At 38.4% G+C, this 23,281-nt stretch overlaps 2 protein-coding genes and 1 long non-coding RNA gene across 12 annotated transcripts in view; 1 reads left to right on the top strand and 2 right to left on the bottom strand.

Annotated features, from left to right (window-relative positions):
* Positions 1 to 23,281, top strand: part of LOC137496713 (uncharacterized) — a 473,958-nt gene that overhangs the window by 239,394 nt on the left and 211,283 nt on the right. The window lies entirely within an intron of this gene.
* diaph3 (diaphanous-related formin 3) overlaps positions 1 to 23,281 on the bottom strand; it is a 478,885-nt gene that overhangs the window by 380,218 nt on the left and 75,386 nt on the right.
* Positions 8,979 to 12,586, bottom strand: LOC141376632 (uncharacterized). Its single transcript, XM_087273935.1, has 2 exons — positions 11,642 to 12,586; positions 8,979 to 11,560 (listed from the first exon to the last, which is right to left on the bottom strand). The coding sequence occupies exons 1-2, from the start codon at positions 12,087 to 12,089 to the stop codon at positions 9,192 to 9,194; spliced, it is 2,817 nt and encodes a 938-aa protein (XP_087130061.1). The 5' UTR covers positions 12,090 to 12,586; the 3' UTR covers positions 8,979 to 9,191.

The following is a 23,281-nucleotide window of genomic DNA, read 5'->3' as shown; positions in this document are numbered from 1 at the left end:
TCTGTCAGGAATCACAGGAGCGAAGGTAAACATCCTGGAGCATGCCCTGGGTCACGGATCGACCTGTCTGCTTAGTGCTGAGCCCTTGGAGCCTGACAACAGGCCAATTAGATCAACTCGGTGCAGGTTATGACATTAATAAACCATGAAGCCAAGTTTCCTTAGGTAATTGTTGCTATCACTCCCCTTAAGGTGCAGGGAACCTGATTCTCATTAGTTAGTGGTGTCATTTAGCAGACAGTTCTATAGAAAGTGATTTACAGTACACTAATTGAGGAAACAGTCCCAATGAGACAACTAGAGTTAAGTGCTGTGCTCAAGGGCAAAATAGTGATTGACGTAACATCAGCAACTCCTGGCTTCCTTCTGGGTTCAAACCATCAAGCAAAGAGCTAACAAGCTCCGATCTGAAACTACTAAGCCAGCTCTACTTTACATTAAATGATGTTTCACAGTGGTCTAAACTAGGTTTTTATTTTCAATATTTTAAAACAGGTCTATTTAAATTCAAAGAACAGTAACAACAGTAGACAGGACTGCACCTTGGAATTTAATTCATCTTAAACTACATTTTTTTTAATTTATCTTAAAGTATAAATAGCATATTAAATATTAAGAAATACCTAAGATACAAATGTAAAATACAGTGCTTTCCACACATTGACTTTAATTGGGCAGGCCGCCCAGGTATAACAGCCACCCAATTATATTTCTTTTTTTTTTTCTAGTATTAATATCCTTTTACACTTTTTTGTATCCATCCAATATAACCAGACATCCGCGATCGATTAAGTAGTGGACAAATCTTCTCTCGTTTACCCGATTTGTTCTGTGTGCGAGAGACAGTCAACGCTCCCACAGACAGCCTCACATGCTCTGCATAACCACAGAGAAGCGCCTTTTTGGGACTTAAATTCGTCCAGCCCGGGTTTCTAAGGGTGCTTTCACACTAGCACTGTTGGTCCGCACCCGGGTTTGTTTGATATCAAAGTACGGTACATTTACCTAGTGTGAACGCTGTCTTCTGAACTCTGGTACACACCCACGAACCGCACCCGAGTCCACCTGAAAGAGGTGTTCTGGGGTACGGTTCACACAAACTCTGGTCCGGTTCAATTCTGGTATGAAGTGGGCACTTCTGGTGGGCAACACGATAATATCGTCTATCGGCACAACCCTACTGGAGACATGAACGCAATACATCGCACTTCAGCAGCGTTTATTTAAGAGCGCACAAGATCTGCACGCTCTTGAAGCAACTTATATTTGAGGGGGCGTGCAAGAAGTTTTGTGCACGAGCAGAGGAAATTGGCGCGCAAGCAAAGAGATCCGCATGCTGTAGGCTATAAATAAATGTGATCTCGTCTTCTATACTGCGCTTACGACATTTGTCATAGATAAAACGCCACAGGTAGTTGGTAGATGTGTAAAAAAAAAAAAAAGGCCAGCCGCCACAACTGGAAAAAATCCTAGAGGAAACACTGAACTATCAATCAATCAATCAATCAATCAAGCCTTTATTTGTCACTACACTTTCGTATAGCGAAATTGGACCCCCCAGACCATACACAAAACATCACAAACAACTTTTCAGGGGAGACAGATCTTAGGAGGTAGCATTTAGAAACGAAGAAAGATACATTTGGACAGTTAGGCTAAAAAACACCCCCTCAGCTTGCCCTTGATTAGGACTAGGATGTCGTCCAGGCATTTAAACAAACTGTGAAAGCACCCTAAATCTTCTAAAATGTCAGGGATTCAACTTGTGCTTTCGCTTTCTAAAGTTGGCATTGATCGTACAGAATGTGTTTTTGCCTTACCTTTTTACTTTAGCCTACTTTCGCTTTGCTTCGCAGCTGATTGTGCACGCACAGTCACGAGAGAAACATAAATTTTTTTTTTATCTAAACGTCTCAGGAAAACCGTAGTACTACACAAATAGGACGAAACAACTGGTCTAAACTGGCTGGAAAATATATGCACACCATCAGTAATAATGGTTAATTAACACACTTGCTTATTTAAATAATTTACACGTTTAATCACATAATTATGATAATGTTTAGAGATATTGTCTGATTTTATTCTATTTTCTGTCATTTATTTCTCAATTGCTGAATATTTTATTAATTTGATGATGGTAATATATTACATAGGCTATTTTATATACATATCTAAAATGATCTGACATTCAAGTTTGCTTTGAACTTGAAAGCAGATTTACCTGTCAGTGGCTGCACAACGGCTCCTAAATAGCATAAAAGTAATACTCGATTTCTTTATTTCAACAGTCTTTTTTTTGTTTAACCCATTAAAAAGAAACAGTGTAAAACAGTGTCATAATAAAGAATTATTGTTAAAAATAAATATGTTTCGTTTGTCGTATATAGTTAACTATTTATGTATTGTGAGTAAATTATGTGCTTTAATCCCGCTACCACTGCGAGTAAATTTCAACCACATGGGAAGCACTGAAATATGTATAAAAGAATCAAGAAATGTATGTTTATTTAATATAAATTCAATACTAATACAATATCTGGGATTATTTAAAAAAAAATATGCAAATAAGATGAACAAATACAATACAAAAAAAAAACTCTTAAATGTAACAAACTATTTTATTTCTTTTTTTTTTTTTTACATTAAACATAAATGGGTTAAAAAATAGACTGAATGAATTTATTAATGACATACGGCTAAAAATCCTTGGCTTACATTCGATTCCGGTAACTATGCACCAGCTTGGATTGCATGAGACATTACTCAGAACAGATAAACAGAACATAATAAAGTTCTGACTTTCCAGCATCAACAGACTGAAGTTGAAAACTATGTTGGATGATTTGTTTGTGCTAATAAAATGATTTTGGCAAGCTCGCCCCATCCCCTGCTTTCCTGTCTGTTCCGTCCTCTGCAATATTGTCTATAATTACATGCAAGCAGAAAACAGCAGCGCATAAGCAAATGTCAGACATGCTTAGGGAATTGATCATCCATTTAAAGGACAGGTCACACGTGCCTCTAAAATGCCAGAGCCTCTCCTATCCAATCGGGATGGAGAGCAACTAAGGGCATTATAAAAAAGCATCATCAAAATGTCCCATCAACCTGTTCAGCTTCCTGTAGTTGTGATAATTAACACGGTGTTACGGCCGAATGTCGCAACGTGTTTGAGCCAAAAAGAAAAAGTCACAGAATTGATGATGCTTCATCTGCCATTGATCTACAGAAATGATGATAATGGCAAAAAATAAAGCCTTTTACAAATAACTTTACCTTTTTGATAGGATTTTTATCATTATGTCACTGCCCCTCTTATATGTCTACCAACAATCCCAGCAACAGAGAACTGAGTTTTTCCACAACAAGACAATGTACAGTTCCCTAGAAAAATGGAGAAAAGGGCCGGTCCTCAAGGACGCCAGTGTGTGCATGAGCTCTTGCTGTGTGATGCACATCTGATTCCACTGCTTGGTTCCTATGGGAGCTCATTTAATGTATCAGGTGTTGAGCTTTTTGTGGAGCAAATATCTGGGACATGCCCCCACCTTCCTTCCTGCAATATTCTTAACTGTACGCCCCAAAAAATAGATAAATAAATAGATAAATAAGATTAATTGTGGCTCTATAAGTGACTATATTTCCAATAAATTACAAAAAAATAAACAGCTTAGTATCTCTCGCTCTCTCTCCAAGCCTATAAGAGCAGAAAATAAAACTGAAAATGTAGCGTATGCGTGTGGCAAGCACAAGCCAAGGCGGTCAGTCCCCAGGAAACATGGCCGTCTGCCCAGGTCTTCTCCTGTGTCTCGTTTCTGGGCAAGTTTTTCCCCTGGTTCACTTTATGATTCATAATGAGCCAAATCATCTTTACCCATCGAACCCTGAGATGCATAAAGTACACGCATATTCTCGCTGAAAGAGGTCCAGAAAAACCCTTTAATGATTATGTACTAATCTCACACCAGAGGAGAGCAGACTTTGGCGTTTGACAGTCTAACTCTGGAAACATTCTCCACGACTTTGCTTGATTATAATAAAAGATATTCTGAATAAAGTTTAAACCTTTTTGTTTGTACACTAAATGCCATAATAGATCTCACTGGCTTTGACTATTGACAAAAAGACACTTTTCCTACAGTTTCAAGTTTCACAATGCAAATAAAAGCAATTAATGAGATGTAAGATAAACTGATGGGAAAAATGCAAAAGGAATTCAGTCATAAAATCTGAATTAACAGTGATTCAGAACTTCAAATGTACAGTATATGTTTAGGGATGCACGATGTATAACAGCAGCCATATCGTTATCAGCCGATAAACGTTATTTTTATTGTTATCATTATCGATCCAATATCAAAATTAGGTCAATATCTTTAAGCCGATAGATTACGTAATTGTACAAAACTGCCTGCCTTACGCATGTGTGGGTTGAACTTGTTCATACTTGTCCAGTGTACTAAAGGAGCTTTTCCCACATTGTTTACTCCTTCAAAGTCCATCCATTCTTTGTGTGGTATTGCTGTGCGCTGTTAACTAAGTAAGTAACCATATTTCATACCATAGATATGTTTGATAGAGTGTCGTTGTGTATTTTGGTTTAAATAGTCTCAGGAAAAAATATAACGTGTAAACACAATAGCAGCAATACACATGTGCTAAACAACTTGTGGGGTTGTTTGTAATCTAATATGATTATACGTTATCAACGTGTTGGTCACCATGTGTTGTTGGTGTAAGATTGTATTCAATTTGATCGGCATATTCATATTGATTATAACAAGCGCACGTTATGTGTTATGCGCACGAAGAACTTTCATGAAGTTGTAGCATTTCAATTAATTAGACATGATTTTTTAAATAAATTGAATGCAAGAATTACAAACAATAGAAAAAGAGTGTAATCAATGTGTGAAAAAATGTATGGTAACAGTGCCCATGTGCGTTTAACGATACGTTTGAGAAGTGTGAATGCACTGAATCAGGCTCAGGCGTGGTTCAGTTAGCCGGACCCTGGCCTGGTTGAAAGACGTGTGCTAGAGCGTGTTTCACTTGGGCTTTGGCGCAGTATGCTTGTAGTGTGAGTGCAAAGCGAGCCTGTGCCAAAAGGGGACTGTTTCCCTGGATTTATTAATCATTCTTAATTTTGAATGAACTTGTCATAGTTTATTAAAGACGCAAACCTCCTAATACCTGCAGCACTAGGAAATCTACAATAATTCATGAGCGTCAAAAGTGGAGGATCTGTTTGGCAAAGAGTTTTTGACTGTGCGTCTCTGCATCCCAAACAACTAAAAATAATACAAAACGATCTAACTAAAGCAATGTCCACTGTGCTGAGCGAGAGCGATTCTGTTCCTGTTAAACAGGATGATGTGTCGTCGATGATGCGAGCGTGCTCAGGTACGGTAGGTAAAAATGCAATGTGAGCACAGTCCAAGGCAACTGTACCTAATGTGAGTGTGCCCTATAAGTTTAGGTCACAATTCACAGAGTTAACAAACCATTAACTAACACAAGCTCAAAAACTAATAGTTAACCTTTTATTAATAGGTAGTATAATTAATAGTAGTAATAGGGCTACACGAAATTGGAAAAATCTGGCAATGCAATGTTTTGCCGCGAGAATATTGCGATATAAATATAATTTCATTAGATGACAGCTCTATTTGGAAAGATTTCATTCATTTAGATTGACTGGGATGATCAAGTCTTTTTTTCATGGAGTGCATGTGCATACAATATAATCAATCACAGACAGTATACTAATAAATAAATCATGAAATAAACAGGGTTTTATGGTTTTCTAGGGAGTTAACCAGTATTCAAGTACAGAAATTGAACAATCAAATGTAAAAGAATAAGGTCATCGTTGTATAAATAATAAAAAATAATAATATTTTAATATTTTAGTCTAATAAAACACATTGCAATATCGATGCTCAAACTACATAATGTTCAACACAAATTAGTAACATAAAAGTTGGGTTTAGGTTTTGGGTAGGATTAGAAATGCAGAATAAGATCACACTCTGTAACCTTTAATGAACAGTTCCTAGCTTGAATACCAAGTAATAAGCCAGAAGTTAATACCGTGAATTGTGACCTAAAATAAAGTATTACATTGTGTTGTCACAACAAAATAAATAACAGTTGTTCATGGAACCCAATTCTAGACTCATTAACTTACAGAATATTCATTTGAGAGTAACTATCACTTTTAGGAAGAAGGGCATTTTAACTGAAGGTGTGGGTGCTTACAAATCATTACAATGAAAAATGTCAAAGCAGTTTATGGACTCAATGGGATTGCGCATCGAGACCTTTAAGGGCTTAAAGGCTGCAATCTAGATTTTGATGACATTTATTTTGGACTAATTTCAAATTGACTTGACAATTCCACTTTGGCAAACCAGTAGCAAAGTCTCTGGCAGCACATAGGTTTCTTTAAATAAAGTGCTTAGCCTCAGGCTTTTCCAGAAGGTACTACCATATAATGTGGTTCTCTCTTTAAACCGCATCTCAGCACAAACTCAGAAGAAGGAAATATATATATATAAATCCCTTCCTTTCATCTGTGGAGTTTAATATGTGTCTCTTTCAAAATAAACTTCCACTTCCTTGAGTTATTCTGCACAGTATTAGTCTCCCAGATGAATTGCTAAGGAATATATGTTTGCCCTGGGCATCAGATGGCCTGCTAGTGGACTAGCCACCAGGGAGCACTTCAACACTGACTCCCCAATTACAGACTCCACAGAGGGAATGGATGTCCACATCCTGATATCAAACACAGAGGGCCACTTTGGTTGGAGAGAAAACAAGATCTAAGAGCTGGCCAGAGAATGTGCGCATAGGGCCTTTAATGAACAAGGATTTCACTGTGTTGTTGTACCGTCAGAGACACAATGTACTCGAGTCCCATTGTCCGTTCCTCGTTTCCATTCACCCTTTCTCCTTCCCTCCGTCCTAATGATTCATCATATTTTCTGGTGCGAGCGGGAGGTCTGTTCCGTCTAAACACTGTCTGACATTATTGAGATACAAACCACACAGGAACTTCTCCATTTAGTGCCTTTAGAGATGGCATTAAGCGAAAGAGCGGAAGGAGAGGAGTGCCGATACAGCCCTCTTCATCAACACAAAGGCTAACCTTAATGCATAATGCAAATGAGCACGGCAGCATTGGCTCCACTCTCCTTTCAGTGGGGCTCTGATATAATTAAGAGCTCTGGGGCCTGGATGTTTGGGCCTGAGAGAAGACTTTTTCCCTTCCTCCTTGTTCATTCTTTTCCTCCCCCTCGCCTTTCTTTGGTCCTGCATGTGTGTATTAAACCCCCATCCTGAAGAGATACTCATGGATGGCCCAACAGAGTTGCAGTATACAGTACTGTAGCTTTTATGTAAAATCGAAGAATTATTCTGTGACCCATATTCAATCAGACATGTTGACTGTCCTGTAGATTGTCCTAATCAGGTTTTTTTGTACTCGGGTTTGAGTCAGAGTCATTTGATTTTGAGTATTAACCGATACTTCTATAATACACACAAAAAGAATAAAGAAGAGCAAGAAACAGATCCAGGATGTTCCTTATTTTTGATTTCATTTTCCTTATTTTAACATTCAAACAGAGCAGTTCTAGCTTTGAAATAACAAATTCGTCACTTTTTGACTTTAGTGCAACAGTAAATGTAAAAATAATCAAATATAAAAACAAATAGCACCTTAACTTAAAAGATGTGTAAACAAAAAATAATAATAAAATAAAAAGCCAGTAATGTGCTTTTAGTAACTGCATTTCTAACTCTTACATTCATCATAGTAGTTAGTTTCACAGGAGGGAATGTATATTTTTCTTAATGACACTCCCTGTATTGTGTTACATGTTTGTTTTTGAGGTGCCTTAAGTTATCAGGTTTGACGCGTTAAATGTAGCCTTTTCCTTTCCACCTCTTCCAATCACAAGTTTACATATCTCACAGTTTGCTTTGGCAATGATGTTGCCATCAACTTCATAATACATCCACAGTGCAGACATACTTGCGCTTTGTATATATGTGAATCCACACTGGTTCAGTTCGGTTATGATTATCATGCCATCGATTCGGTTCAATTCCATATCCTGGTGCGTCACAGTGCATTGACGATGCTTTCCATACAATAGTTTACATTTTACTTCACAGCACAAGCACAATTATATTTGTACTTGTAATACAATGTTGTCCTTTAATAGAAACAGTCAGATATATAATCTGTACCTTTAAAAACTCAAGTACATGCACAGAACAGCATGAGCAATTATAGCAAATAAACAAATGTAAACATCCCGCTTACTTTATGAGCCTTTTCGAGCAAGTTCTTTCTTACACCTCTATGATTGGTCACACGCTCAACAGAAAGGGCTGCGATTGGCTCTAAAGCTCTGCCGCTGTTCACTGATGAGTGACACTGCGGCGATCACAGCTGATCCATGATAGACATGGGGAAGAAATCTCGTGTTTGGATCCACAAGAATTGCTAGCCGAGAGAAGAGAAAACATCACGCCAGCAGGTCAAAGGGCCACAGTGAGAGAGAAAGAGAAATGGAGTTTACTTAAATTTTCTCAATTGCAGTGAAAAGGGGGCTTCTGCTGTAACTTCAGTGTCAGAAAAAGACTGTACGGCAAACACTCACACAGTAAATTGTGCACAGTTTCTGTGTTTTTAAATAGTTGCAGTGTTTACTTTCGGCCGCCTACCGCAACATAGCGCTCATGAGATGAGTGATGTCAGTACATAATAACCGGTTATGGTCTATTACTGAACCGATACTAAATTGTCTGCGCCTGCATCGCGGTGCACAGAAGAAACATTTCATTTTGACACCCCTAAAAAGAATTTAAAAAAAAAACACACACACACACACACACACATATATATATATATATATATATATATATATATATATATATATATATATATTTACATTTTACATTTACATTTACATTTAGTCATTTAGCAGACGCTTTTATCCAAAGCGACTTACAAATGAGGACAAGGAAGCAATTTACACCACTAAGAGCAACAATGAATAAGTACTAAAGGCAAGTTTCAGGTCTGTAAAGTCTAAGAAGGGAAGTGTTAGTATTTTTTTTTTTTTTTTTTTTTTTTGTACAGTTAGTGTGATATTCAAATAGGCAATTGCAGATTAGGAAGTGAAGTGGAGACTAAATAGTTGAGTTTTTAGTCGTTTCTTGAAAATAGCGAGTGACTCTGCTGTTCTGATGCAGTTAGGGAGTTCATTCCACCAACTGGGCAGATTGAGCGTGAGCGTTCGCGAAAGTGATTTTTTTCCTCTTTGGGATGGAACCACGAGGCGACGTTCATTCACAGAACGCAAGTTTCTGGAGGGCACATAGATCTGCAGAAGTGAGTGCAGATAAGAAGGTGCTAGGCCAGAAGTCACTTTGTAGGCAAACATCAGAGTTTTGAATTTGATGCGAGCAGCAACTGGCAGCCAGTGCAAACGGACTAGCAGCGGAGTGACATGTGCTCGTTTAGGTTCATTGAAGACAACTCGTGCTGCTGCATTCTGGAGCAGTTGAAGAGGCTTGATAGAGTTAGCTGGAAGCCCAGCTAGTAGAGAGTTGCAGTAATCCAGTTTGGAGAGAACAAGAGCTTGAACAAGGAGTTGAGCTGCATGTTCAGATAAGAAGGGTCGGATCTTTCTGATGTTATAGAGTGCAAATCTGCACGATCGAGCAGTTCTAGAAATGTGGTCAGAGAAGTTTAGTTGGTCATCAATCGTTACTCCAAGGCTTTTCACCATTTTGGATGCAGTAATGGTTGCCCCATCCATCTGGATTGAAAAGTTATGGTGTAGAGTCGGGTTGGCAGAAACTACAAGCATTTCCGTTTTTGCGAGGTTCAGCTGAAGATGATGATCTTTCATCCAGTGTGAAATATCCAACAGGCAGGCTGAGATACGAGCTGGAACCGAGGGATCATCAGGATGAAAAGAGAGGTATAGCTGGGTATCATCAGCATAGCAGTGGTAGGAGAATCCATGTCTCTGGATGACTGGTCCTAGAGATGATGTGTAGATGGAGAAGAGAAGTGGCCCAAGAACAGAGCCTTGAGGTACCCCAGTGTTTAGATGCTGTAGGTTGGACACCTCTCCCCTCCAAGACACCCTGAATGACCTGTCAGAGAGGTAAGATCTGAACCATTGTATAACAGTGCCCGCAACGCCCAGTGACTCAAGCGTAGATAGCAGGATCTGGTGGTTGACAGTGTCAAAAGCAGCTGACAAGTCCAGCAAAATGAGGACTGATGATTTAGAGTCTGCTTTAGCCAGTCTGAGATCCTCCACGACCGAGAGCAGGGCAGTCTCAGTTGAGTGGCCTTTCTTAAAGCCGGATTGCTTGTTGTCCATGAGATTGTTTTGAGTAAGAAAGTCCAGGACTTGATTGAACACTACTTTCTCCAGAATCTTGGCCATGAATGGAAGCAGGGATACTGGTCTGTAGTTTTCAAGTAGCGTATGGTCCAGGTTGGGTTTCTTTAGCAGTGGGGTTACCCTAGCCTGCTTAAATGTAGTGGGGAATAAACCAGAGTCAAGAGATGTGTTAATTATGTGAGTCAGTGTTGGTATGACAGCAGGAGAGATGGCTTGCAAGAGATGAGAGGGAATGGGATCGAGTGGACAGGTGGTTGCATGGCTAGATAGCACAAGTTTGGACACCTCAGACTCAGAGAGCTGAGAAAAAGAGGTGAGTGTGTGTGGTGTTGGTGTTGTATCTTGCGTGTTTGTTGTAGGTGCAGCAAATTGAGCACTGATTTTTGCAGTTTTGGTGCAGAAGAATGTAGCAAAGTCATCAGTAGTAAGTGTGGAGGATGCGGGTGGAGGAGGAGGATAGAGGAGGGAGGAAAATGTTTTAAAAAGTAGGCGAGGATTAGTGGCACTGTTGATTTTCAGACGGTAATACGTCTGCTTTGCAGAAGTAACCTCAGCTGAGAAAGAGGACAGAAGAGTTTGGTATGTTAAGAGATGTGCAGGATTTTTAGTTTTCCGCCAAATTCTCTCCGCAGCCCGAAGTTTTGAGCGATGCTCACGGAGAGCATCCGAGAGCCAGGGTGCAGGAGGACTGGCACGGGCTGGCCTGGATGCAAGAGGACATAATCGGTCTAGACATGATGCTAGTGTGGAGCAGAGTGTATTAGTGGCACTGTTCGAATCAAGTGCAGTGAGTTTGCGAGATGGAGGAAGAGAGTCTGAAACAATGGTGGATAGTCTATTGGGTGAGAGAGATCGTAGGTTTCTGCGAAAGGTAACCAGTGTAGGAGTGTGTGGCGGCTCAGGAGTAATGTGGATGTTGAGAGACAGAAGGAAATGATCAGATATTTGTAGTGGAGTTACTATTGTTTGATCAGTGAAGCAGTGTCGTGTGTAAATAAGGTCTAGCTGATTACCTGATTTGTGGGTAGCAGAAGTAGGTGCTCTTTTTAGGTCAAAAGAGGCAAGCAAAGTCTGAAAGTCTGCAGCTTGCGGTTTGTCAACGTAAATGTTGAAGTCACCTAGCACCAATAAGGGAGTGGCAAAATTAGAAAAAGATGAGAGAAGAACATCCAGTTCATCTAGGAAGTGACCTAATTTACCTGGTGGGCGGTAGATGACAACCACATTTATGTAGAAGGGGTGGATAATGGTGACTGCATGGAATTCAAAGGAGCTGATTGTTGACAGGGACGGTATCAGAGTAAATTTCCATTCTTTGGAAATTAGTAGTCCAGTCCCACCCCCTCTCCCTGTCTGACGAGGAGTGTGGGAAAAAGAGAAATTAGCAGAAAGAGTAGCATGTGTAGCAGTGTCCTCCGGCCTCAACCAGGTCTCAGTTAGAGCCATGAGATTATAGTCAGAATATGTAGCTATGGAGGTAATAAAATCAGCCTTGTTAACAGCTGATTGACAATTCCAGAGGCCCACGGAGAGAGAGAGTTGTGAAATAGTAGATACATGTATTGAACGAAGGTTGTGAGGATTACGCCTGCAGCGCACCTCCCGTGTTTTGCGAGTGTTAGTAACAACAGGAATTAGAAAACACATAATAAAAGTGCACTGACAACAAAAAATAAGTGTAAAGTAAAACAATACAGTAAAGTACTCAAGTGCTTTGTCGGTGTCTTTGCTCGGTGGAGTCGCGCAGGTAGAGTCGATGGTCTTTACCCTCGTCGGTCTTCACACGAGGCGGTCTTCACACGAGGCTGCCGCGACCGCTGCCGCGGTGAACTAGTTGTTTATATAACCCCAAAGCACTAGCTGATTGAATTCAGCTGGACACGCCTCGAGAGTCAAAACAAGGGCCGAAACTGAGGCGGACGACGCGAAACCGCGTTTGCGTTCGCTACACAAGCTCTTATAGTAACCAAGGAAACAGTGGCTAAACAACTTCTAGTATTATACACAACTGAAAGCAAGTTTAAATGTCCTACAACTTTACACAAACAGCTGGAAACAAGTCCTCAAACCATACACAACAACTGAAACAAATCTTAAATGTACTTACAGGCTGCTGGTCTAGATGCTGATAAAGTGCTTCTCCTATATATATATATACACACACACAAATATACATATATATATATATATATATATATATATATATATATATATATGTGTGTGTGTGTGTGTATATATATTTGTGTGCGTGTGTGTGCGTGTATATATATATATATATATATATACATATATATATATATATATATATATATATATATATATATATATATATATATATATATATATATATATATATATATATATACATACACACACACATACACACACACACATATATATATATATATATATATATATAAAAAATAAACATATATATGTGTGTGTGTGTTTGTGTGTGTGTGTGTGTGTGTGATTAAATTTGGACATCCCTACTCCTCCCACCTATTAATCTCAAGATTTCCATTTCTAAAATGGAATCAGACACCGCTGACCTTCATTTGAACAGACGAAAGAATAAACAAGAACACAGTAGCATCTGTAACACTTAAAAGTCCTTTCTGACGAGACTGCAAGAATAAACAGATCAAACCAACAAAAACAAAATACACAACATGAAATTAAAGAGTCACTTTAACCTCGACCTTTCAAGCTTCAAAAAGAACATTAAATATAATTGTGCATCAGCTCCTTTGACTTAAAAACAATACGCGGCTGTCATCCAGCTGAGGCGACAGACCAAAGGGAGCATGTTTTATTATAAGAAAGAGTCTGAGCCCAGTGGAGACTTCAGTCAAAGTCTGCAATTGCATGGTGCCAAAAACAGAGACATTTTGACAAGACACAGCCCATAAAGCCCATCTCCAATTATGTCCTCGAGCAACTCTATCAAAAGCCAATTTTTCAAAACACAGAGAACTACAGTAGGACACTTCACTTGCCTGGCAATATATCAAACATCCAGACCACACAGATAACTTAATGTGATAGTTCATCCACACAGATTAATGCTCATTTTGTACATTCTGTGTTTATTTAAGAAATAGGCTGGTCAATTTAACCATGCTGTAAGCTACAATAACAAGTCTAATGTAGAAAATGAGTCTGCAGATTCAAGCAAAACGAATTCTAAAGGACTTTGAAGATATTCATCCACAAGATGAGCTTCCTGTGCTCACAGACAGCTGACACAGCATGTGCAATGTCTGGAGAGATGCATGGAGAAGCATGACATGGCCTGGGGTCTGTTGGTGGGTGCAGGGGGGCCCTCTCTCTACAGCCCACACTCAAAGCACGCAATGGGAGAGAAGCTTGCCTCCATCCAAAGTTGGTAAAATAGAGTTAAACACAGTGACAGCAGCAGAAAGCCTGTAATGTGCAAGGTGGAGACTGTGCATCCGTTTGCTGACTGAACGAACGACAAACAGACACACATGCGCACACACACACACACACACACACACACACACACACACACACACGCAGTTTGAGCTTCTGTCGCAGCTCGCCAGTGCCATCTAGAGGTCTAGAGAGGAAAAAGTGAGAAGGGAATGCAGCTGATGACAAGTCCACTGGATGAAAACTGATCTTAAAACTAAAAGGAGATGGTTAACATTGCGGGAAATAAAATATGACTAATCGCACATTCACTTGCTTAAATATGAAATAAAATTTGCATTCATATACCACAAAATGACTTTTTTGGTATTTCTTAAATGCAACATGTCAGAAAATGATCAAGGAAAATGTATTCAGAAATTATGCAGGAAGAGGAACGCTGAAATACAAGCAGGGTTGTCACCGTCAGCTCTCATAGAAATCAATGAGAGACACTTGGCTGATGCAAGAACGTCAAAATCACTGTCATGGAAACAGGATGATAAAATCATCTTATCACAAGGGGGAACCAGTTGCACAAAGTCCATGCTGTCTTCTGCCTAAGTGTCCATTTAGTCTGACTATTATTCAACTCAGAATCTCTTAGTCACTGTTCCTAATTATCCACTCTGACTAAATGTTGAAAAAAATAATAAATAAAAATTCTTAAGGTTCCCATCTAGAGTTTTTCCAAATAAATATATCAGTGAAAAGCGATACTGCCTCTTTGTGGTCATCCAAACAAATCCAAATCAATGAAAAAGCAATGCATTACAAACAACAAACTAACAAGAACAGGAAATAAACAAATAGTAATTAATGCATCTATTCACAAAATAATGTCAATAACTTAATAAAAGGTAAAACATAAAATTCCCATGTATTATCTTTACATGACTTCGATGCCCTTTTTAGGGCCTACTCACTCCATGCTATCCAAACCGTGCCCACTGCCCAGGCCAGTTTCCCGGATCATTTGAGAGGTGTGAGTGCTCCGAATCGGGCTGGGTTCACTTGGGCTTTGGTGCGGTACACTTGTGTGTGAGTGCAAAACACTCCTAAGCCCGAAACTGATAGCGAGACGTGACTTTTAAGGGACCGTTTCATATAGATTAACTAATCATTCTTACAGTTCAGAGAACACAAACTGTCATAGATTATTAAAGACACAAACCTCTCACTGAACGACAGCTGCGCACCTTCAGCAAACATCAATATCTGCAGCAAGAGGACTTTATGATCATTTATGAGCGTCAAAAGTAGCTGATCTGTTCGGTGAAATATTTGACTGTGTTCCACTGCATCCCAAATGACTTTTAAACAATATAACTAAAGAAATCTCCACTGTGCTGAGCGAGAGCGCTTACTGAACAGTGCAGCATCGATGACGTAAGCATGCACAGGCCTGAATGTAATGCGAGTGCGGTCCGTCGGGGGAGACGGGAGTGGGGACGAGCGTGCTTTGGCCTGGTTCAAGTAAATTGTACAAAGTGTGAGTACGCCCTTAAATGTATAAATTTACTCCTCCTGCACTTGTCACAAACCTGTTTCTGCTGTCGAACACAAAAGATATTTAAAAAATGTTGAAAACCTATTACCATTCACTCAGTATATGACTATGGAAGTTAGGGCTGCACGAAATATCGCTTCAGCATCGATATCGCAATGTGCGCTTCTGCAACAGTCACATGGCAAATCTGCAATGTTGAATCAATTTTACATTTAACCAGGAGCCATAGTTGACTGTGTTTAAGGCGTGTGATTGTTTAAGTGTTTAAAGCATTCACAAACAAGAAATTACAATTTTTTACCTTTAAGGAAGATTAATTGTATTTAAGTATATTTTTACACAACACTACACTGTTGTTTTACATTTGATTACTCAATTTGTGTATCTGAATGCTGCTAGACTCCCTGGAGAAAAACAAAAACTAAAAAAATCTGGGGTTTTTTTTTCATTTATATCTTTGCTTTACTGTTTTTATCAGTACTTTTAATTGGTTTATTATATTCAATGCAGATGCAATTCTTTTCAAAATAGAGCTATTCATATCATCTAGTGAAATTATATACAATATTGCAATATGTATCGCATAAAAAAATAATATCGCAATGTCAGTTTTTTCCAAAATCTTGCAGCCCTATTGGAAGTCAATGTTTACAAGTTTCTAACATTTAGCAAAATATCTCCTTTTGTGTTCAACAGAACAAAAACCTCAAAGGAATATAGCGAATACATTTTCATTTTAAGGTTTATCCCTTTAAGTGTACTTTAATACTATATATTACCTTATATGAGTAATGTAGCTGTTTGTGAAAAAGATTTAGTTTAAAAAAAGTTTAAATAAAATAGTCTCCTAAATAGATCAGCAATAACAGTTTTAATTTTAATAACTGATAAACATACATAACACATCTGCAAAATGACAGCCTGTTGACTTCAATGGCAACCTGAAATCAGTTTAGTTGGTTTATAAAAAAGGTGCCCAATCTTTTTCTTATCCGCTTGTTAAGTGTGACGTCACGCGAAGCGGCTTCCGGGTCCAAGCGCTCTATTTAACTGAATGGGGAGACTCATGAAATGGTAATAATAAACGTTTACAAAGCGATTTAAGGCTTTCGAAAATCACAATCGCAGTATATATGTCCATGGCTAATATCCGATGGCCAGAAAGTGATACATTTTTTTATAAGTTGTTACATTTTTGGTATTTGTTATGCAGCAAGTCCAAAGATTGTTGTGTACACTATGATTTTAGATAAAATTAACTTTAATGTGTGATAGGAATAAAACGTGATCATAAACGAATGATTTCTCCACTCAAATGAATGGTGGCTTGGACCCGGAAACAGTATTACATAGGTCACAAACACGTCACCCCTTAACAAGTGGATAAGCGGCCAAAAACCAAACGTTATTGAGGCTAGTGGGCCAAAGGCAAATATAGGTGGGGTAATTTCCTATTTGATCACATAAGGTTTAAAAATAACTATAATATAAAATATTATTTTATATTAACTAATACAGTATTTTGACATTGTACAAAAAACAAAACAATTTAATTTATAACAGAATTACACAGATTTTGTCTTGATTTGCTTGCCGATGTCTTCTACCACTCTATCCAAGTGACAGTATTTACATTTTAAAAATGAAGATTCATATATACAGTATTTAATTGAAACATTTAATTCCAGTTAGCTTTTTTGTAGCTCAGAAATGATGATCTCGGTGTTAAAGGCATTTGCCCCAACCCAATCCATCATACTCACTCTCAAACCAAATCAAAGGTTACAATAGGGTTGTAACAGTATGAATTTTTTACGGTATGATAATCGTAAAAAACAATACCACGGTTTGACGGTTTCGCGGTATACGGTATTAAATAGTAATTCTCATAGCAAAGACCCTGAAAAGAATAAGAACACGTTTTCTGACTGAACAAAGGTTTTTCTATGGGGGAAAAAAATGCATTTATTTACTGACAATGTATCTGCCCAAAAGGTCTGGGAATGAACTAAACAGAAAAAAGTGTTACAAAATAATAGAACAGTGAAGCAAATTTGACTTTTTCCAAATAATATATTTTCAGTTACTATAAACAACACCACTTACAATGAACAAATAAAAAAATAAGAAAATAATAAATAATGTGTCAAAGTCCAAATAAACATGGTGCAAATCCTCAGTAAAAAAATAGATATAAATATTTACTATACTATAAATAGTTACATAATTAAACTAGATTCAATTATGGAACATCTTTAGGTTTTATGTGCCAGCATGGATATGGTTGTCTGTGGATATGGATTTGGATGTCTGCAATGCAGACAAACAGCTGCACCTTCATTTGCGTCTTTTGAAAACAGCAAGAGCAGCAGTTCGTCTTTGCTGTGTCACTGTTTTGTCATGTTTCTGTGCTGCTGTGCATGCAAAAGTACTTAGTATGAGAATTATTTCATGCAAAACTTTTTTTTTTTTGCGTTTTATTTAGCAGCGCATAAATGTATGCCTATCTCTCATTCCGTGTGGTTCAAAAAGCTCATTGTTGGTCCAGAAACAAAAGTGAAACCTATGCTTATTGGTTGTGATATAGCGAGTTTAAACCAATCTGGGCATGGAGGAGGGACAATGCATCAATGTATCATGTCTGGTTTGTCCGGAGACACAGTGACGAGCGTTTCTTTGTCAAATCAGCGTTGTCAAATTTTGATGACGTAACCGCACTGATTCCGGAGCCTCTGAAAGTCCGCGAATGTTATGTGATACAGCACAGGAAAGCTGAGATTCTCTTCTTTATGCCAATCTTTGAATTGTATGAATGGGATCAGCGGATCAAACGTTATTAAACATTTAAGAGCAATACTTATTTTTAGCCGCGGGCGGCTGTCTCGGTCTTTAAGGGTTAAAACCGTTGATATGCAATTGTTCATGGTAAGATAATCGTGCACGTTCAAATCGTGGTAGACCGTCATACCGGTATATTGTTATAACCCTAGGTTACAATGGGCCAATTTTGGCCTGTGTACCCTACTTTGGGTATCTGTTTATACGGTCCACATTAAACATTAATTAAAGAGACCTAACATCATTCATTCTAGACATTTACAAGTTTACAAAAACTCACAATAATCACTGAAGCTAAAAAAAACATTACACTTGACTATTTCTGCACTTTATTATTCAAAAAATGTGGGTTTCCACCGGGTGCTCCGTTTTCCCCCTTCTTGTCCAAAGACATGTGCTATAGGTGAATTAGATAAGCTAAATTGGCCATAGTAAATGTGTGTGATTGAGCGTGTATGGGTGTTTACCAGAGAAGGGTTGCAGCTGGAAAGGCATCCGCTGCGTAAAACATATGCTGGATAAGTTGGCGGTTCATTCCGCTGTGACAACCCCAGATAAATAAAGGGACTACACAAAAAAGAAAATGAATGAATGAATAAATAATCTATATGAGAACAAGTAGAACATGAACACAAGAGAACACGAGGGCGCCAAGACAAAAAATATAACTCAGCAGGGGGAGTTTTACTGAATTGCCTCAATTCACATTCACTGTTATTCCAAGATAAAGACGGTCCAGTCAACATCTTTTGAATAATCTCTTTGTGTGTTTGAGATACAAATTTAGAATAGCACGAATGTGAACAAACAATAGCAATTCTTTTCCATTTTCAGGGTGTACTACTCCCTTAAACAAAGGTAACTGTTTCACTCCATCTAGTTAGCGACATGCTGCTGAGACCAGCGTGATGTTTACAGCTTTTATTGTAAACAGATAGCACAGTCTACAGTCGAGGGCAATTAGAAGGCGTTTAGCATTCTTTGTTTGCTGTGTACAATCGTTGACGGGCAGGCATTTGTTTTACTCTGCTAATAATCGATCTGTTTAACAATCAATCAATCATTTTAATTGTGGTTTCAGCAGCGCCTGGAACCTGGAAAGCGTTGAGAAGCAGTTAGAAAAAAAGGTTTGATCGATGGAGGGTTTCAGGCATGGCTTTCCACCCCACCACCAAACTGACGACCTGAAAGTGAGGGCGAAAATAGCATGCGCCCATCTCTCTGGAAATACTCACTCCGTTTTAACGCAGGCTGCTAAAAAAAACGGATGCAAATTTGGTCTTATCCAGATGCTGATAATTACCCAGCTCTCAAAAAATGCCGTACATGTGCTCGAATATACCAGACGAATGCAGCACTTTCCAATCTACGCCTACATCCTTCAAAATCCAATTTATAAAGTAAAGCGTAGGAAAGTCAGGCTTGATGCTTCTCAGAGTCCGCAGTACATCCATACCAGGGCATCAAAACTGACAAACAAAAAACACTCCCCCACCCCTCAAAAAAGCCTGACAGTTTGCCAGTACATACACAGATGCACGATTCTCAAAAGCCTGACAGGCTGAGATCTTCTCAGACATGAATACGGAGAGCCCTGGCTCATCTTCCACCACAGTGCTGACAAGAGCCCTCTGCCTCAGTAAATCTGTAGGCCACCTCGCTGAGATCCAGAGAGGAATAGTGTAGGCATTGTATTGTGCCCCAGCGCCAGAACCACATGTACCTCTCATTGCACAATGCCCTACAGCATGGCGTTTTCGACCTATTACCTCTCATTATACTGCACAAGTGGGAGCGCGGAACATCTCTGAAACACAGTGCCGCTCTTTATGCGCACTCTAGAAAGCAGCATGAAGAGGAAACAACCAAACCAGAACGTGATGTCCATGTAAACTATACCAGATCTTTTGTGTATTGTGAGAGACCTATGACGAATTTGAGGTAATAAGCAGTGACATTCTGTACTCTCAAGCTTAGGTTGATCTTCAGACTGAAGGCATAACTGGTTAGTTGGCCTTGGAGAGTCCAAGTGGCCATCTGACCGACAGGTAAAGCAACCAATCACAGATAGTTTTGTTCAGTGTTATTTTTTTGAAGAGTGAAATCAATACATAATTCAACACTGACATAGTCAGATTTCAAGAGCCCACACTGTCGACTTGGAGTCTGTCTATACAAACATGGGTATTTTCAAAACCGCACTTGTTTCTACACGTTTGAAAAATCAGTGTTGCCATGTGCTCGCAGTGGAAAAAAGTTAACTCTAAGTGGTAAAAGTGTGTTACATCAGTCACGTCTGTTTCATTCTCCAATCAAATGAAAGCAGAGGCAGGGTTTTCATTGAGGTGCCTGCAGTGTTTGTGTTGTCAAGACAACAACGAAGACCTTTGAAGATGGAGGAGAGATTTGCAGCTGCTGTTTTGCGTTATCCGGTGCTGTATGACTCACAAATCTTACGAATCACAATATTATTGAATTTTAAAATGATACCAATATCAACAGCAACACTCGCGCACATTACATAGCTGATTCAGTCATTTCCTAGTGACATAAATAGTGCACCGAAGTTCTTTTTTTGCCAACAAAAAAAGACAATGAGGTGTGCCTCATGTTTTTGGACCGTAAAAGCCCATTCGGTGCGATCAGCCCCTAAAACTTTAACTCTTCTCATCTCTGATTGACCAACACAGCTGGCTTTACACCAAACATGGAGGACCTGAATTAGGCAAATTCTGCACATTCATGGCAATTGAATCGTAGATTCTGCATTGTTTAATGGCGGAACGTTAATCTGCCTCTGTCCTCATTTGCATTGACTAGAATGCAATTTGCTTGTGAAATATACTTAATTCCCCGTTTGTTGGGAACTTAGTATAAAAGCATTATTATCGTCATCTGTTAGTTCGGCACGTCCATACCATCCATAAGAATGTAGTCACGTCTCTCAGATATACTGTAGATTTAAACCAATGAAATGACAACTGTTTTATATGACTTTTGCATACGTTCAGTCAATGGTCCACTGGTCTGAGGCAGAGAATAGTTGTGGTAAAACTTGTAAGCTTTAAATATCAGCGCCTCACTATAGATGAAGGAGCTAAAATATATATAATTATGGTAAAAACAAAAAAACTGCATAAATATAAGAAAATGGATAAACTGAAAAATTGAAAACCAGATATTTGGAGGAAACTCAAAACAAAAAAATAACTTTCATTGCATTTCCAAAAGAAATTTGTGTTTCATTAAAAATTTTTGCAAATATTGGTGTTGTCAAAAATCTCAATATTTCGATACTGTAATGTTTAAAACGAAACGCTTTTGCTTGAGGTCAGTATCAAAAACAGCATTGGCAAGCACATGTCTGAGTACATACTTGTAAAATTAAAAAATTATAGAAGTATAGAAAAAGTTCCATGTGGTCAATATATCTCAACTATTGACTGAATTTCCATAAATAGTTCTATATAGTGATATATATCCTTGTCAGTATATGAGATGATTTATATTGTGATATGAAAGTTTTGTTGAAATTACTTCAAAATAAATAACTTTAACCACTTGACTTCAAGTAAATGATTCATTTATTTTCATTTTTGGATGTAAATAAATGTAAATATGGTAGTGTTATTTCAGTGTGGCAAAAGCATCGTAGAATTTATTTAGGAAAACAATAACTCTTATTCAAAATACATGTTTTCATGGTATTTAAAAGAATATTCTAATTGCTGTAGCACACAATAGAAACATGAATAAATATGGTCAGTTTAAAATGGGCCTCACGATTGTGCCTTTAATTGTGTGCGTGCCCCCTCTCTCTTTGACGGCCATACATCCATTGTCATAATCACAGCTCATTGTCATGCATAAGCCTGATTCATTAAAATACACTCCATTACCAAACCTACAGTGTAATTATGAGATAAAGAATTTATCACATGCGCTGAAATGCAAATCAAAAAGGTGTTCTTTCTTTCTCCATTAAAGTAATTGGTTTGCAAACACAGCCTTTCAGCAAATGGCAAAAAACTCGTTTGAGAGTAGATTGAGGAAAGGCTATCATGAAACCTTGGAAGGAATACTGCGCTTTTGGGAGTTACAGTGTCAGGGGATGGAGAGGTAGAAAGTTGACAGATACCATTGCAAATTGAACAAGTAAAAAAAATTGGACAGGCATTCCTCTCTTCCGTTTGAGCAGAAAAGCAACACTGCATTTCTAAAAAGCAAGGGTGAAGTAAAGAGGAAAAAGGGCCTGATTTGGTTTAATATCATGCCTGTCTTATTTCATTGTGCACCTGCAATTTTCAAAAAAGCTTTTGTCGACAATAGAATTCACATTTATCCGGCAATTATCTCCTGAACACCACAGGGGTTACGTCATCACGGTAAAACATCCATTTTTCCATAGAGGAACATTCGAGCTGTTATAATACCTTTCTTTGGAAATCATTCTTCAGAAAGGCAGACAACCACAAGATGCGCAATTAGTCAAAAAGAACGGAAATGATTTTCCAGCAGCATGACGTGGTAAACAGGTGCACTACCAAAAACCGTTTTAGCCATCTTTCAGGACTGAAATAGCTGGAAGTGTTCAAAGGTGAAGCACCATAGCCAGAACCATCACCACAGAAATGAATCGACTTGGTTTAAGGGCTTGCATTATTTACTAAAGAACGTGAAAAACACTCATTTGTAAATCAATCAGGTGCCGCCTTTCAAGATTAAAAACTAGAGAGACGTAATTATTCATGCATCGCTTTATCTTTTTTCTCCTGTTCTTCACAGGCAGTTCAACAGAACTTATTGAAGTATTAAAATAACTATGAAGGGATCTTGAAGAGGGGATCGGGGAAAAGAAAAAGGGGTGAGCATTATGCAGAGTTCTCTCATTAACACATTAATAGCAGCTTTAAAACAGGTGTGCTGATGTTTTTGAGTTTATAAGCAATAAAAAGTCCCTCAGTGAGTTACAATTATAAGTCAAATGTTTCTAACGATTCTATAAAAATAATAATGACATAAGACGTAAATGCTTAGCTTCATACTAGAGTTGCAT

This window comes from Danio rerio, chromosome 11 (assembly GCF_052040795.2).
Source record: "Danio rerio strain M-AB ecotype USA chromosome 11, GRCz13ab, whole genome shotgun sequence".
Lineage (NCBI taxonomy): Eukaryota > Metazoa > Chordata > Actinopteri > Cypriniformes > Danionidae > Danio > Danio rerio.
The sequence above is the reverse complement of the archived record's forward strand: the minus strand, read 5'-3'. Positions and strand labels throughout refer to the sequence as shown.